This window comes from Pinus tabuliformis, chromosome 5_2 (genome assembly GCF_031772625.1).
Source record: "Pinus tabuliformis cultivar Carrire ecotype Pingquan chromosome 5_2, CPIR1, whole genome shotgun sequence".
NCBI classification, from domain to species: domain Eukaryota; kingdom Viridiplantae; phylum Streptophyta; class Pinopsida; order Pinales; family Pinaceae; genus Pinus; species Pinus tabuliformis.
The window spans coordinates 483764146-483782891 of record NC_142306.1 but is presented as its reverse complement, the minus strand read 5'-3'; the positions used below and the strand labels follow the sequence as shown (position 1 = coordinate 483782891).

General features: G+C 33.7%; 1 protein-coding gene and 1 long non-coding RNA gene across 2 annotated transcripts; both read right to left on the bottom strand.

Moving 5' to 3' along the window:
• Window positions 1-3986: 3986 nt before the first annotated feature.
• LOC149159782 (uncharacterized) lies at window positions 3987-4619 on the bottom strand. Its single transcript, XR_016261152.1, has 4 exons — window positions 4528-4619; window positions 4321-4370; window positions 4176-4216; window positions 3987-4064 (listed from the first exon to the last, which is right to left on the bottom strand). It is a non-coding gene; the product is annotated as an uncharacterized LOC149159782 (long non-coding RNA).
• Window positions 4620-7120: 2501 nt separating this feature from the next.
• LOC149159781 (serine carboxypeptidase-like) lies at window positions 7121-7778 on the bottom strand. Its single transcript, XM_089434424.1, has 3 exons — window positions 7574-7778; window positions 7276-7409; window positions 7121-7189 (listed from the first exon to the last, which is right to left on the bottom strand). The coding sequence occupies exons 1-3, from the start codon at window positions 7776-7778 to the stop codon at window positions 7121-7123; spliced, it is 408 nt and encodes a 135-aa protein (XP_089290550.1).
• Window positions 7779-18746: the final 10968 nt, after the last annotated feature.

Genomic DNA, 18746 nt, shown 5'->3' with positions numbered 1-18746 from the left:
ATATTATTTATTTTAATTTTAATTATTCTCACCATGTAGATACACACATTACACTTTATTTTTATGTTTGCATATGGAACATGATCAAGAAGAGAAAAAGAATCGATGAAAACAGTAATCAAAATAACTAAAGTAATGGAAATAGCTCAAGCACTAACAAAAGTTTCAACGAAGAATAAAGATCTATTTGGATATCAATGCAAGCTGTTGTATTTTTTGAAATAATTGTCTATGAAAATCAGACATTTTGTTTTATGTAATGGACATAGTGTCCCAATTAAAAGATAAGAGGTTACGAATAACTATCCCAATTTGTAAGAAAAATAGCCTCTTATTGATATATAATAAAATACATTTTTATTTATTCTATTGTGTTATCCAATGTCGTTGAGAAATGTTATGCTGCTAATTATATATATGGATGATTAAATATTATAGTGAAGAGATGTGAAATGTAACAAATTAATGCAAACACCATATATAAATGCACTAATAAAAATTTAATTTATATGAATATTGTTATAAGATATATGTCAATTTTTTGATGAATAACGGATTTAAGAAATCATAATAATTGCAGTGTCATAGGTCAATATTTCTAAAAAAGAGAAAATCTCATACAAAACATTGGTGTGTCTATAACATAAAAATGCACTAGTGTGTTATTTTATCTAAAGACATCATTACTTGAAGATTGTTTGCATGGTTGGTTCCTTTTCTGAAAACGATAACACCTAGGCATTATATCCTTCAAGTATGGGTGTTCTTTGCATTTAATGCCCTGGTGCACTATAATTCAAAACACCATTGATTTCATAGAACTAACAACCTGGTACTAAAAAAATATTGTTTTCAACCCTAGTGCACTATTCAAATTAACAACACTAGTTCTTTTATATGAGCAATGTACCAGTTCCTTTAAACAAATCATACACATCAGAGCTGCAAGTTTAAATTAAAGCACCAGGACTGAAATATTTTTTTACCTTCCCTAATGTTTTTCTAGTAAGGAAAGCCTCGAGGTTTTTTGTTAATGTATATTCATTAGGCTTGTATACATTTCAAGCATTTGTATTATTTGCATTCAACGTCTCGAGGCTTTTTCTTATGTATACGTCCCCACTGCTTTTATTTATTTAGCGCATCGATGATATTGTTTCCATGAAGTGAACCACTAAAAAAACATCTGCTAAAATCTTTGGTTTCCCATATTTTCTCATTTGTGATGAAGTTCTATTATAATATTCGCTAAAACATATTCTATTATAAAAAAAATGTTTTAGTGGAGGTTTTTTGGACAATTTTTGCCAATTTTATAACTCCTATAAGGATGCTAATGATGATGGTGATGTTGTCTCCTAAAATTGGAACTAGAATAGAATCCATAAGTACTACCCCTCCTCTCAGGTGTATCGAAAGATCTACCACCTTTGATTGTATCATATTTTTCCATCATGTGTCTTCTCTGAGACCTGCTACCATATGCCCCATTATTCTTCTCCTCCTAACTATCTCCATGACTAATCCCTAGCTATCACCAATTCTGTAAATATGAAAGGCTTTGTAGAATCACTGCATTGACTTCTGCTTGCTTTTCTTAAGCCCTTGTAAGTATTTTATATGCCTCAATCAACTTATTATTATATTCCTTGAAACTTCTAATCTCTGCCCTTAGAATCCTCAGTGTATCTTCTAGATCAGGAGAATATTATTCTCCTTGCTGCTCAACTGTCTTTTCCCATTCCATTAAGTTCACATCAGGCTAGTATGGGGAGTCATGTGAATTGTAATACACCATTTTTCTCTTCATCTTTGAGCTTATATTTCCTGCAAACATACCATGTTAGATAAACCAAATAGAAGACATAACCAAAACATACCTCAGTGTATCTCAGGGGAGGCTATCACATCCGTACAATTAAATCGATACTAGCATGATGTATATATAGTAGTAGAAACACATATCAACATCATAATGCATGCATGATAATAATACATAGTTGTAACGATAACTACAAAGATAACCATAACCATCTGCATGTACCCCGAGGTTCAATACTACAAGCCTCACTTTGATACCACTTTGTAACATTGGTACTAGAGAAAGGTTTACATGGAACAAAAATACTTTGATGCCACCCTATAACCACCCTACCCCACCTTTACCCACTTTTACAAGCTCTCCAAGAAAGCATGAGTTGAGTGTTACTATGACATGACTCGACCTCCAAGTTCTAGTTATGGAAGTGGGGTCTACTAGCTATAAACATACTTCCATTCATCAGGGACATCAAATCACCCAGGTGTATGACAAAAACCACTAGTGCTTAATTCCTGAGCTGGAAATTTCACTTCTCAGGCTTAACACCCCAACCATAGGCTTAACACACTATGCATGTAGTTGGAAGGATTTAATTGCATTCATGAGCTTATTTCCATGCGGTTCCAACTGAGTTTCTCTAGTTCACAGGGTATGGTTACGAGACCAATGCCACGTTTTCAGGGCTAGCCTATAGGCTACTACCTAGAATAACCCATAACCTTGCAGAATCAGATCTAGGATAATTACAAGTCTAAAATATCAATACTAAAGCTAGATCTTGCCCAAGACATGACAAAAACATGATAAACATTTCGTCAAACGTATAGTAAATATAGAAGCTACAGGTCATGAATGCATATCTTATTGTCACTACTACATGTAGGGGGGTTTTAAGACATTATTTAAGACAATATTTGAGTCAATTGTCTTAACTTAAGAAAAAAAGAAACTCAAATATTGTCTCTAAGCAGGTGTCTCAAAATATAATGTCTCAAAAATTTGTCTCTATAAAGACAATATAGAACACATATTATTATTGTCTCTATAAAGACAATTTGATTTGTCTCTCTAGAGAAAATTTCATTTGTGTCTCTTTAGAGACAATTACATTTTTGTCTTTTTAGAGAGAATTCCATAATTCAAACTATTGTCTCTCTAGAGACAATATAAAAAATTATTAAAAATAAATAAATGTCCATAATTCAAACTATTTTCTCTCTAGAGACAATATTAAAAATTATTTAAAAAAAAAAAGTAAATGTCCATAATTCAAACTATTGTCTCTCTAGAGACAATATAAAAAATTATTAAAAAAAAAAAAAAAATCATTTTGAATGTCTGCTGGCCTGTATCGTTCTCACCTCGAACAGATTCATAAGATAATAAGCAGGAATCTTCCACACAATACATACATATAATTTCAGTTCCCCATTAATGATCTTTAAAGGGGAAGTATAAAACAAGGGTGAGAATATTTGCAAATCTATTCCAAACATTAAAATTCAGGCTAGAGTTGGGACTTACATTTATAATACATTTTTGCAATTTCCAAAGACTTAAATTTTAGTAAACAAAGAATGTGTGCTAAAAAAAATTAAATTAGAATTTAAAAATATTATGCTAAATTTGAACTTAGGTTGATTATAAATTTTAACAAGAAACAAGGTTATCAGTTAATTTTGATCTATAATGATTAAATACAAAGCAATTGTTAAAATTAACCGAAGAAAAGATCTTTATGATGGGAATATGCTTTTATATAATGATCGACATACTTACCCAATGACTATTCGCAATATGACCATATAAAGCCTATCATGGAAACAGGAGTTTAAGCGAAATTTCCACTGCAATCATCATTGTGATCCTATTATTAACTGTGCAGATTCAAAGTCTCAGCTGATATCATAATTTATTATAATTAAAAATAAAAGTGGCTTACGCATGTCCAAGAAAGGAAAGCAAGCTGGAAAGCATTCTGCAGGAACCATCAAGCCTTTATGTCATTGTCATAAATATAATAGACACAATTAAGGAAATAAAATTTACAACGCAATTATTTCGATAGTTGGAACAGAGTGAAATGGATCAAGAATATAATAAGTTCAGGGTGATCGAACCAAAAAAACTTACCGGTTGGCTGCACCACTGGAATTCCTTTAATTATAGAATGTCTCCCTTGAATTGCTAAGGCCATTTCTAATATTATAAGTTGCAGCTTCACTCCAACTATCAAAACTATCTGCACAAGTAATGCAGCAATAAACACGCAGAAGTCAATAGTTGACAACTTTTCTATATCATTAACTTATATCATTAGTAATTCTACTTCCGAACATTTACAGGGACTTACAGCTAAGGGAACGAAGGAGAACCAAAAGTATGAATGCCAGTCTGCTCACCCAGTAATGCAGCCAGTGAAAGAGACAACGTCAGATTCGCTAGTAACAGAAACAAAACTAAACATTGGAGTAAGACAGAGAGTTGTGAAGTCTTACTATGCAAGTGGATAAGCAAAAAGCCCATGGCAAAAGTCCACAGGGGAACACTGCAGATAACACAATAAATGTTGTAGTGTTAGGTAAAAAGCAAGGGGAGGTTTCCTAGAGAAACAAAACAAAAGGAGGACTGAGAAGCGTTGCAGGAGGAAAATCAATTATTATTGCTAGAGACCAAAGTTTTTACGCACAAAAAGTTAATAGAACCTGATTCCAATCACCCTCTTGAAGTCGTCATCCAATGATCTCTTTATATATTTATGAAAATCAAACTTCTTGTTATTTGCAGAGAGATGGGCCTATACAGTACCAAGGAAGAAAATTCACAAGGAAAATCAGATAAATCACGTGAATGAAATGGTTGTTTACATAACCAAGTTGAAATCTAAACGAAGGTTTCAAGTTATGGAGACATACAATGATGAAGCCATGCCGCAAGGTTAGGTAATCAACTTTCCTTATTGACCGAAAGAATTGTCTGAAGAAGAAAACCTGCAATGAATATTAATATTACATGTAAAATGGATTCAAGCAAGATAAATCCCTTGAAAATTTGGAGTATGAATTACTTACCACCCATTTAATAATGGGTGTTCTGCTCCAGAAATTCATATGACGCGTTACAAATGTAGTTTGTTGGGTTAACCTGAACCTTGAAGGATCTGCATGAAACAAACAACAAGCACGTAGCTGCTTGTTCTTGAGAACAATCTTTCTAAAATTCCTCAAAACGTTATCCAATCGTAAATATTCTTGATGTTTGAACCTAAAATCATTTCACAGGTGTCCCCGTTGAAATTTCCAGATTCGTAACCTAGGTTAGGTGCCATTTTTCAAACATGACAGACTGCGAGACGAGGCCATTTAGAGAAGAAAATTGAAAAGAACTCACCATGTGAACATGGATAATCCATTGTTACTATCTCCTTTTCCCATGCTTTCCAACGCCTCATCTATGACCGAAAATGACTTGTATTTTGAGTTAAAGATGTTTCGAACGCATGAAGATATGAAAGCAAATTCAAACCGAGAAAAAATTTAAACTGAATGACATGGGAGAAGATCAGTTATTTCCCATGGCACTTACTTTTGCTCTTGCTAGGGCGATTGTTAGGACACTATATAACACATGGACAGTTGCCAACGTAAAGATGAAGTAGTGGAGCTGGTTCATGCCAGTGAGGGAGACCAGAGGATACTTACCCTTGAATCAAGAGGGAATGAATAATTATCAAACTATCATAAATATCTTGAATCATATCAAATGGACTAACACGATCTAAGTAACATCTAATAGCATTGGGAAATTCGAATATGCAACATAGAGTTTGGTGTCCACCTCAGAACAATGATCGATAGCAGGAACCATTGATTATTCCTTTTGACATTGAAGCATACTATAAGCCATTCCTTTCACTATACAAATCTTATAAATGCGCTTCTCTCCAATGGTCAGTAGAAACGAGATGAATCCCATAGGCATCAGTTCTGCAATCCAAAAAAGACCATTTAAAATGTATTATGCCAGTCGATGTCATGTGATGCAATCTCATTCTGAAATTCTGAGAGTTGCTAAAAGATAGACTTGCTACAATGATCTGAATACTTCTTATGAACAGCTCTCAGCTTATTTCCTCCCGTATTTAGGTGAAAATCAACCATGAAATACGCACATTCCCTAGAACAATGCACATAAATGTTATTACCTCAATGTACAGAGTTAACAAAATGTGTGTACACCTCCAGATGCTTAGTATGTGCATTAGTATTAGATGAAGATTCAATTTAGACAGGGTGTTAGTAGCTGAGTTCCAACATATAGTTGATCAAGACACAATGTTCTGGCCATAGCTGATCAAAAATGCCTGCCTGTAATTGATGAAGAAATCTAAAATGTCTAGGAGTAGGATTTCTTTAGAAGGGTAAAATCACTAAAAGCATGATGCTTTAAAAATTTTAAGGCTTACTTCAGGTCTGCTTCAGAGTAGCCTGTATGAAGGGTAAGTGTTTTGTTCTAACATGGATCCTTCCTCAAAGTGCATCGAGTAGTGTAGACAGTAGCAGCAGCAAGCATTGATAGAATGTAGATAGTCCATGCGCTTTATGGACATATCTTGCCATGCCAAGCACTTAATGTCCAAGAGGCTTATAAAGGGATAAGAGGCAAAAAGAGGAAACATGCATATTCAACAATAAAATAATAGAACGAACGAGAAGTGAAACACAGCCAAACCACATAGCCTCCAATTCAAATATAAGTAGACAATACTGGCATCCGTTGTATGATTGCAAACAACATAAATGTTTTCATGTCATTGTCAATAAAATTGAATGTAGGCTAAGAGAATCATGCTTTGAATTCCCCGAGACTCTAACCAAATATTTTTGTTGAATTTACAATTTCTTTCATCCATTAGGACATCAGAACATGCTGGAATAAGAACATAGGACATACTATTCATGTTCTTGAATATAACTTTAACACCATGTATAATAATAATTCCACAAGGCTTGGTAAGCAATAAGAAGCACTATTTCTATACAGTTAAAAAGTGGCCATCAAAAGATTTGACACAAGTTTGCAAGACTAATGGTCCCAATGCACAATTATTTTGCCAAATCAGAAAATACACGTCTTTGGGGATGCACATTACTGCAAATCTAGAAATATTTACATTAATCTAGGTGAAGAGAGAAATTCTCCTAGTTAAGTAGATAACTAACTCTCGAAATTCTTCTTTGGCATCTCCGTCACTGTCTTTAAAATTTGAGAATTTTCGTCAGTAATACTTCCTTATGTCTAGCGTTTTAACATCTCCAAGGGTGCTTTTGGCTTATCCATTGGGACCATATGACCTGCATCATGAACCTGGTGCAACAAAATAGAAGATTCCGTAAGGAAGAAATTATCTACTTGTATAATGAAATCAAAGATGATCATCAAGTGCCTTTTACCTTGAGAAAACTAAGTGGTCCATAACTGGTTATTAAACCTGCTTCCTTATCGTCTACAAGGAAGGATTTTGTAGGTGCCTTCTTGAAATTCTCACTTCCAGACGAATCCATGGAATTCACCCATCTTGAATTGCCTAAAAGACACATAATTTGAACAATTAACTTTTCAATTTTGAAGATTAGACTGACAACCCTGAAAAATACAACTGCAAATAAGTTAATAACAGACTTAACACCTAAATCATAAAGTCATTGTCCAAAACAAAAACAATATGTTATGTGTATAGAGTATCATTACCTAACCAATTGTAAATGAGATCATATTCTCCTGCATAAACTAGCAACTTAACACCATCCTCCAAGAGTTTTGGAATGCCAACTTCCATATTCCGCATCCAGTCAGTAAGCATAACTTCATAAACCAAGGGGCTACAGGAGACAAATTTTCGGCTGCCAACCCCCAGGGCATCCCTAACAGAACCCTGGTTTAAGTAATTCTCCATATTTGAAAAATCATAGCACAGGCCACCATTGCACTCCTTCCGAACATCATAGTACTGCAAAATATAAAACAAAATGATGAAAACTAATATTGTAAGATATATAAAACAACGATGAAAAACTACATTTTAAGATACAAAATGCTGATAAAATAAACATAATGTCTGGTTGTCCAGTATTTAGAATTTAAGTCTTACATTGATATTCCTAGCTAATGCCATAATGGAATTGAAAATTGAGGTGCACACCAAGTATGATGCAAAGCATGTGACAGTCCCTTTGGTACCTGGCAAGTTATCACACCGGCTATAATCAGAACCTACATTAAGAACCTTCGATAAAGGATCCATCATAACATCAGCCGTAACCAGTTACTTAAAACACTTCATAAATGGTAACTAAGGATCATAAAGCAAACAACATTTAGCCATCAAGCTTCTCGCAATTTAAAACATAGTAACAAGATTTCAATATGAACACATACAAATCTAGTTCAGTAAACAAAGTATACATCTCATAAATATGAAAATATGCATTTTGTTCCAAATTTTAATAGGATTTCAGCACCATGAAAAAATATTCCTTGAAATTTGATGACTAGTTTATATTTATAGGTGTCTACTTCTGAGATTTTTGGGTTGTTTTTTATGGATTAAAGGTCTACAAGTATCAAGTACATGAGATATATTATCAAAAACGAGAAAAAGTGGACCATACTGCAAAATGTTTGTAAAAACACACAATAAACAAGAATGAACTAACTAGAGGAGGGAAAAGCATCACCTATGCACAATATTTTGAGATCCAGATAAGCCTTCACTACTGTTATGGAAAACACTTGCACAAACAACTTAAAAAATACATTGAATATTTCAAAAACCACATCAACAAACAAGCCTTCCATAGCGGATAAGTGTTCAAAGCCCTTAACACAAATTTTATGGATTGTACTTGCTCATTATGTACTGAAGCAAACACAGTTCAACCAAGAAGAATTCTAGATTTTCCATCTCAATAATAGATAGTACGACTTGTTAGTACAACGAGGTATTATTAGGAATACAATAAAGAAAAGTAATTTAAAACATGAATGCTAGATTTTATGAGGCATTTTCGAAGTTAGATTTGATCAATGCCACACAGGTTGCTTTCAAGAATATAAAAAGTGGTGTCATTCAAAACTTTACCACTTTGTTGGAATCAGCTGCCTTTAGAAACCCGAGGAGGAATACATATGGCTGAGTGGGAACTGTAAGCTTGAAGTTCAATTGCTTTAAACTCCTACAAAGAGTTATTATCAATTGATCAGTCAATCTAAATGTTTGGAGACTATGTTGTAATCAATGACAAAGAATTATTAGTTAGAGCTAATTACCATGGCCACTATCTGTTTTGACGTGCATTCATTTGGGAAGATGCAGATGAAGTCATTGACTTGTAGCCAAGTATAAACCATCTCTTATCAATATTGTGTTACCTATTATAATATAATTTTTGTGCTGATTCCAGCATAAAGCGTAATCTTCTGTAGGAGTAGATATTGCTGGTGTATGTACTTTTATACAACCAACGAAGTGTTCTTTTAATTAGATATATACACATCCTTTCTTACAGATGTCAGTAAGTCATCCTAACTATGGAGGACAGACTTCTTCATATTTGCTAGCTATAAACATTGCAGCGATAGCAAGTAATGGCAAATTCTTCCTTGCAATACTCTGAATAGAAAGGTATCTATCAATGATGTTCATAGTCAAATACAATGTCTCTGGCATTAATTCCAATTCCAAATGCACTTGAAAATTTTAAGATTTTGATGTCAGCCCTAAGAGATAGACCATATAAATCTCTTTTAGATCTAAGTTTGACAGCAAATGGAGGTTGGAACTAGCATAGGAACAAAGTTGTATCTCCACCAACCAATCAATCACGACTGCCTTCATCTTTGCGTTGATTTTAACCTAGTTTCTCATTTAATCTGGAGGTACGCAACTCACGTCTTGGGCATACATGAATGCCAAATTTTAGTTAAGGAAAATAAAAATTTACCTTCACCCTAACAGGAAACTGCAATCATTGATAGAGAAACATACCTCAATTGTCCTGTAGAATTTGTATATATCTTCAACGCATTCAACAACTGCCAATTGGTTTTCAATGTTTCCATCATCAATGCTAGGAAGCACCTGATGGGAATCCCTGAATGCATCCTAAAATACATTCATCAAGATTATTAATCATTTTCAGCCGACTTACATCATAAATAAACACAACACTAACTTGAGGCTATCAAGATAACTAATCATTTTCATCCAACTTACAACATGACTAAAGACAAAGCTATCTTAAGGTTATAAAACTTACTATTAATTTGGAGTGGACATGGATACTCTTTGGTTTGTGTATATTTGTTGAACAAGAACAAGAAAAGTATAGGAGAGTGACACAGACCTCAATTTGAGATGTTAGCATTGCAGTCTTTGGTTTGTGTATATTTGTTGAACAAGAACAAGAAAAGTATAAGAGAGTGACAAAGACCTCACTTTGAGATGTTAGCATTGCAATGAATGATGGTGCAGTGTGTTTCCTGGCTTTCATTTGGCTAGGTCTTTCTAATCCCCCTTCTTGTGCACTTGAGTCGATGTTATCACTAATACAAATGACAATGTCATTGCTGGTGGTGCAACTGTCATCATTGGGTAAGTTGGCAAGGCATAAAAAAGCAACATAGCCATGACATGGATCTGAATACTTCTCATGAACATATCTCAGCTCATTTCTTCCTGCACTTAAGTGGAAGTCAACCATGAAGTTTGCACAGTCCCTAGAACAAGTAAATCAAATGTTATTCATTAACAACGCACAGGGTTAACTAAAGGTGCACACACCCCAGACAGTTTGATATGCACATTTTTCAATCTTTCCCATATGTAGAATTAGATACAATTTCAGACAGGTTGCCAGTAAATTAGTGTTGTAGCAAGTCCACTAGGTTTTGGATATATAATCTACAGATTGCGTAATTCATGGAAATTCCTAAGATATTTAGGAGTAAGTATCCTTTGGAAGGTTAAACTCATTAAAAGCATGGTGCCTTGAGAACTAGAAGACTTACTTGAGATCTTCTTTTGAGTAGCCTGTGTGATAAAGCTGTGGTAGCTGAATAGATGCAGTGGATCTAGATTGGGGCACTCTACATATTTTAACCCCTTCTCTATTGACATTACAAGTTTATACTTGTGCGATTTTCCTCACCTGTCCAGTGTTATTGGCCACAATATTCTTGGCATGATTTATGTCTTCCTTTGAGTGCTACAGGTCCAGAATAGCGGAAATTGAGGCACCTCTTAACCAATATTACAGGCCTGTATCTTTTGAGACCTAATGATTCAACACCAGAAACTATTCCATAGTAAACCTTCTTTCACAATCCTCGATCCAGAACTGGTGTGATTTACACATGAATTGGAGTTTAGCTACAATGTGCTCAAAGGAGTTTCTTTTTGGCATCATATTTATCCAAATTCTAATCTATCGCCAGGAAATTCATCCAAATTGTTGACTATCACCCAAATAATCAGCGATGTGAATCAAAACAATCAGGAGATTGTTGTGGAGTTAGCTTCCTCAATAGTAATAGCACCATAATCTTTTCTTCATGAAAGGTGTGCGTAAGCTTCCGCAAATAATAATGCAGTGACTATGAATGCAAGAATGCTCGCATTCAGGGTTCGGAATCTAAAGCTAGATAAGGTTGCATATTAACATGAACAATAGCAGGTAAAGGATATGCCATTGTTTTTCCAGAGCCTGTATCAAAAATACTAAACAAATTTCGTTCTTTGAAATCCATGGGCTGCAAATATTGTTCCATTGTAAGGATATCAACACCCATAGCACATGTTTCGTTCATTGTTTGTTTTATCTCTTTATCATATTCTTCAAGACCCAACATTATGGAAGATTTGGTCACCATTTCTCCCTTGAATCCCTTCACATGCTTCAATATAAGTAAGCTCTGGTCATACCCTCATCAACATATCTACATTGATGAATTTGAGCAACAATGGCCCTCCAACCTTACGGTTGTCAACATCTTAATGTCGGATTAGCTAAACACTTGCACACCTTATAGGATCATGATGAATAAGCTAGGTTATTTCTGGTTGACCACATGGATTTACAACTTCCTATCCTCCTTGAGTTGTAACAGCTCTATGTTGAAACCACAAGCTGTTAGCGGAGGGGAGTACTGGCTGTAAGTGGTATTTATGAAGGGGCCTTTGTTGTTTACCATGTAGTGTTTTTTACAAAATACTAATTAGTACAGATAGGTGTCCATGAGGTATGTGTAATAATTTTCTTTTAAAGGATCCATCATAAGATGTAGTAGGGTTGAATTTATGGGTTTATATTTTAAGAAATACCCTAGTATTTAGAAACCTTAATATTAAGTATTTGTTCCCTATGATTTGATTTCTAGGGCATGGGATAAACTCTAGAATGACATAAAGGGAAAAGAGTATGATCTAAGGTTTGAATTTAAGAAACCCTAAAAAGGCCTCTTGATTACATAAAAACCCTAGAAAAGTAAATTGACATCATGTTTTGGAATAATATATTGCTTGGGTTACTTGTTAAAATAGTATTGTATTTCCAAGAAGAAAAAAACGGATGGGGTGATCCATTTGAAGGCATGATGTAGCTCTTCGTAACACCTCATAAATCATGGAGTTGTTGTGCAAAAACTTTATTAAATATATGCCCTAGATTTCTCAACAAATAACATAATCAAACTCACACAAATAAATGGTTGAATCTTACATTTTGCATAACATTAGATGTATATGGGGGCATTAATGATCCCTACATGCCAACATTGGTTCTATTGAGGGGCATAAATGAATCCTGCATGCCAACAAAATGCACGCTTAGTAAAAACACAAATATTAATAAATATATATAGTGAAATAAGTTAACTAAATGCACAAAACTGTTGATCAAGTTTTACCACTATCATTACCTTAGATGCATTATAAGGTGTTATAGGGGTTGGAATGACTTTAGCGATTGCCTGCATTCCAAAAACATAAATTAGATAATACAATAAGGAATATAAGATAATTGAACATATAAAAGACAATATTCAAGCTTACCTCATGCATCATCATAGCAGCGTCCTGTCCTTGTGCATTTGTTAACATTTCCATAAAAGTAGTGAATATCATTGAATCCCCCATAGTAGCATCAGTAACACCCATGGGTACATTCTTAAGAAAACACATAATAACATAGAAATAAGAAAACCTTGATCAAAAAACCGATAAGAAAATAGAATTGATAACACCAAATATATATGTCTTTCAAGTAAAACCTTAAACATTCAAATTACTTGATGTTAATTACAATTAAAAACTCAATACATAACTTGTAAAGAAAAATTATATTGCAGTGAATCCTTATAACGATCTTAAAGTAAATATAGTGATCGAAAAATGTCATCCTCACAAGTAAAACATTAAACATTCAAATTACTTAATGTTCATTACAATTAAAAACTCATATGTCTAACTTGTAAAGAAAAATTATATTGTAGTGAATCCTTAAAACTATCTTAAAGTATACATAGTGATCATAAAATTTCATTCTCGGATGAAATCTCCTCATCTGATGGCATATATACCCCATCATTAATAGACCCTAAATCCACAAATAAATTAATACCATCATTTTCATAGTCTTCATCACCTTCAACTACAGGTAAATTAAAATCAATGAATTCATCATCTTCATGGATTTGATGCCCATGTGGTTGCTCATGTCCTTCAAAAAATTCAATAAACGCATCTTGGTCTTCATCTTGGTGATATGCATCATTGACAATAAATTCTTCATCATCTCCATCTTGGCCATCTATGTCTTCAGGGGGAACTTCTGCATCTTCAAGTAAATAATGGTCCTCTACATCTTGAACAAATGTTACTCTTCGTCCTCTTGGATAATAATCAATCAAAAATGACCAACCAGGTTGTTCTAAATTTGGAATGAGAAAATTTTGGTCACATTGACATGGAAACACATAAGGTTCAGAAGTGGCTTCAAACCTAGATGTATTGATCATGTGGAATCCATTATCATGGAGCAAGATAGTTTTTTCTTCTCCCACTTCAATATGCTTGTACCATTCAACACGAAAAATAACTTTCTTGAAAGACATAAAATCAAGCTCGATAATGTCCTCCAACACTCCATAGTAGCGAAGTATTTTTGTGATTGGTTTTCTATCATTTGCACGTGAATGACATTCCACCTCAAATGATGTTGAAACTCCACAATCATAAGTTTTTCTCTTTTCAACAACTTTTTTGATGTGAAAATGATGACCAAAATTCCACATTCCTTTGTAATATCTTACCTAAATTCATAAAAATATCAACTAATTAGATTGAAGGATATGAAATCTAACAAAAAATTTATTAAATATATGCAATATATTAATATATATCACCTCCCCATTTATGGATCCTTTAATGAAATTCAATTGTTGCTGTGTTACTCTATTATTCCATTTTGTTGCCTCATGTTCAATATTGGCCTTTAGCCAATTCCACGAGCATCTCTCTGGCCACTTTCTTTTATGGCTTGCAGGCAATGCTCGAGTAGTGTTTTGACCATGTCTATTATATATATTGGCCCATGCATTTTCATCTTCTAATTTCTTTTTTTTCAGTGTACTTCTCCATCCATTCCAACATAAAGTCAGAATTGTATGCAACATACGAATGTAATGCCTCCCACTCCCTCACATCTACAATGAAAAAAAAATTCGTTCAATGAATTAATAATTATTTAAAGCCATGTAATATAAAACTTAAGATACAAATAACTCCTAACATTTTTTAATACCTTTTATCCTATTTGAAGTCCCTTCTCCCTCTAACTTTTCTCCTTCAAATGATTGAGATTGGTTATAATTCCATAATCGCGGAGCTTCAAGATGCAATTGAGGTAAGTACTCACTCAAATGAAACATGGCCTAGAAAACCATGTACCCCTCAACTATGGACCCTTCTGGTCGAGCCTTTTGCCTCACAAATTGTTTCAAGAGCTTCATATATCTCTCCACGAGCCACATTGTTCGAATATGAATAGGACCACTCTATTCAATCTCTTCTACTAGGTGTACAAGGTAGTGCTCTTGAGAATTAAAGAAGCTTGGAGGGAAGCACATTTGAATATCACACATCAAAAGTGAAACATTCCTCTTCCAATACTTCAAGTCATCCTGATGTATCTCTTTAGATGAGACCCACCTATGAGTATTACAATAAAGACTTGTTATTTCTTGTAAACTAGAAGTAGAAACTCATATAAAGGCATAATCAATGTTGCACTTCAAATGATAAGAGTAATGGAAGAGTATGCATGATGGATTGAAAAATACCTTAGATATTTACATAATTTGTAAATAGTCAAAGTGACATTGTGGTCAAAAGTACTTGGTATTGCTATAGGCAACACATACTGCATGACCATTAACAAATAACCATGTTCAAATATGCATGAACTAATTTCATCACTATACTAGCATGTCTATTAACAAATAACCATGTTCAAATATGCATGAACTGATATTATCACTAGGATATACAATTTTATAATTAAGTTTCCAACAAATATAACATGTGACAATGTTACCTTTATCCAATTGTGCCAATCATGTGTTTTTAGGCCTGAGAACTCTGATCCATCTCTTGTGAATAAGTTTTTTAATGTCGCACCAAAGCCAGAAGGAAATCTTATGGTTTTCATAGTAGAAATGATGTTTTCTTTCTCATTTGATGTAAATGTCCATGGAGCATGAACATATGAGTTGTCTTCGTGCAACCACATGTTTGGCATGATATTGGCAACTCGAAGGTCCTTTCTTAACTTTATTTGTGCTTCAATGTTATTTCCATTTAGATGTTTCCATAAGCACTCTGCCACATTTTTCCTGATGTGCATGGTATCAAATAGGTGGGCTATTGGCAAGCTCTCATAATATTCTAATTTGTAGAAAATAGAGAGTCTTTTCATTCCTAGGGGAAAGCATGTCCCTTCTTTTTTGTCATACATCACTTTCCACCTAGCAGGGTTCATCTTTATTGGCTTCCTCATTTCCACTTCCTTTCCATTGAACATATGTTTACCACGCACTCGATAGCGATGATTTTGTGGTAAGAATTGTCGATACTCATCATAGACAGTTTTATTGAGATCCCTTGACTACCTATGCAACAATTTTGGCCCACATGATGGACACCCATGTTTCCCCTTTGTTTGTAGTCCTAAAATAAGATTGGAACCCATATTTAGTAAATTCTAAAATGAACATAATAATTATAAATGTAATTTACATTATATTACCACAACAAATAGAGAGCCCCGGGGCATCATGAATTGTCCAGATAAGAATCACATGAAATAGTAAGTTTCTATCATTGATAGGTCTTGATACATCAAACATATTTACACCATCCCATAATTCACGAAGCTCATCAATGAGGGGCTCCATGTATACATCCATATCCTTTACCTGATATTTCCCTAAGTGAACAAAGAGTTATTTATTAGGATTAACTGAATTGAAATATTTTTATATAATATTCAAGAAAACATTGTATTCACATGTTCTAGTACCTGGTATGATAAGACTTAGCATTGCATGTTCCTTTTTCATTGCCATCCAAGGGGGGAGATTTTTGTTTATAATTAACACTTGCCAAACAGAATATGTTGTTCTAAGATCTCCAAAAGGATTTACGCCATCCATTGCTAGAGAAATTCTTGCATTCCTTGGCTCATTTTTGAAATGTGGCCATTTTACCTCAATATCTTTCCAACATTTACTATCCGCAACCATACGCATGACACCATCTTGGCTCCTCCCTTGTGCATGATGATCCATATATTTTGCCAACTCCTTGCATTTGAACATTCTCTCAAGCCTTGGCTTTAGTGGAATGTGTCGTAATACTTTATAAGGAACCTTCTTGGATAATTGATCTTGACAATACCTATTTGTGTGACACTTTGGGCATTGTTGTAAATTTGCATTATTTCCATAGTACAATATATGGTCATTTGGACATGCATCATATGTCTTGTACTCCATTCCAATGTCTTTCATTATTGAAGATACTTCTCTATGAGAATGAGGAAACTTATTGTCCTTTGGAAGTATTTTGTTTGCCAAAAGTCTGCATAGTACAACAAATGCTTTTTATAAGTATACACAATATTCAAAACTTTTAAGACATCTAGAGAATTAATTTATAGGAATATCAATCCAACCTTAATATATCAGTAAAGCATGTGTTTTTCAGTCCATGTGTAACCTTCAAGTTCAACAACATCGCCAATATATAAGATTCAGCATTTGCATAAAGAGGTGTCCTAGCCAAATGAGCTAGGGGTGAATTAACAACTTCTTCAAAAGATGTGTACAAGTCTTGGATAAATTCATTGACACCAGCCTCATTTATCTGCGAAGTGGCTTCTTCCATAAATGTGTCTTTTCCTTCATCTTGAGAGTCGCTATTATCAATATCATCCATTGGTTCTTCACGAATATTGGGAACTAGAAGCGGCTTCTCATAAATAAAAAAATCAAATCAAATGATCAATAATAATGTATTAAATAATGTGCATATTTATTTATTATAAGAATAACAATTTGTTAATTATAATGTACCTCTTCTATATAAACTCCATGTTCCAATCTATGGATACCAACAAGCCTTTGCTTCTTTAGTTTCCTATTTTGGCACATTTTGCAACTGCAATATATCATTTCATTGAAGTATTCATCTGTACCTGAAGTAGGTCTTGTTTCCTATTTATCCGAATATTCAGATGACGATGTGCTATTTCCCTAAATGCACCACGTTTTTTAAACAATAAGACTACAATTTTTAACTTGGGTATTACTTATTTTTCAAGAGAACATGACCAATGAATAAACATAGGGAGTGAATCTTTGAATATGTAGTTTTTCAATGCATTTTTTGGTTCTTTGATCACTTGATTGTTTGTACTTTTGTTTTTTTGTTGTTTCAAGGTAGTGTTTAGTGCTTCTGTAGGAATTAGATATGAAAAAAATTGATAACTAGGTTCAAAACCCTGAACAAAACTCTACCAATGTGTTCAGTGAGCATTGAAGATCTGTCCAACACTTTGAGGCAAGCTTATTAGAGTGTACCAACAAGCATTTAACTAGTCACAAACAAACTTTTGAAGTATCATTTTAAAGTTATTTCTAAAATCAAATCCAACCTCTAACTAAATCAACAACATAAATAATACAAATACCAAAAGCAACATAAATACCTGGTCTGCCATTTTGTATAGAATAATGTAATAGAAATCTGCAAAGAAAAGTTTGTGGACACTAGTTAGGATCATTGCTTATGCTATAGGAATAAATTGCTGCATTCATGGACATCTGAATTGGATTGTTTAGTGATCCTGGTGGATCTTAACTGCAAACAAAAAAACATCAAACGAAGACCATCTCGAAGCCAAAGGATTTAATTTCAACGGAATTTGTATTAGGTGTTTCAATTTGTATTTTTCAATTCATTTGGACAGGACGGTACACAATGAATAAATGTACCGTAGAAACAAATGGAAAGGTTGTCGGTTATAGAAATTTTTTTCAAAGACCCTAGTCATCGTTTATGGCTGAAGATACTCCATACTTTATTAAGTACACTCTCCATTTTGCAGGTAGAGCCTACTATCAAATAATTGTGAGACAGCATGATCATTTTCTTTTAAAATCCATTACCATTAAATGGGAAAAACATTGTAATTGTTTAACAAGTAAGAAAGTTAAGGTCAACAAGATTGTAAAGTTCATTCCTGTGTTATGGTTTTGGAGGATGGAACCTGAAGAAATTAAGTTCTCTTCTACTATTTATAATTTC

Coding starts and splice junctions, on each gene's coding strand:
- LOC149159781 (XM_089434424.1), bottom strand. CDS start 7,778: ATGGAGAATTACTTAAACCAGGGTTCTGTTAGGGATGCCCTGGGGGTT. Junction 7,410..7,573: donor TCTCATTTACAATTGGTTAG/GTAATGATACTC, acceptor TGTGTCTTTTAG/GCAATTCAAGATGGGTGAAT. Junction 7,190..7,275: donor GACCACTTAGTTTTCTCAAG/GTAAAAGGCACT, acceptor TTGTTGCACCAG/GTTCATGATGCAGGTCATAT.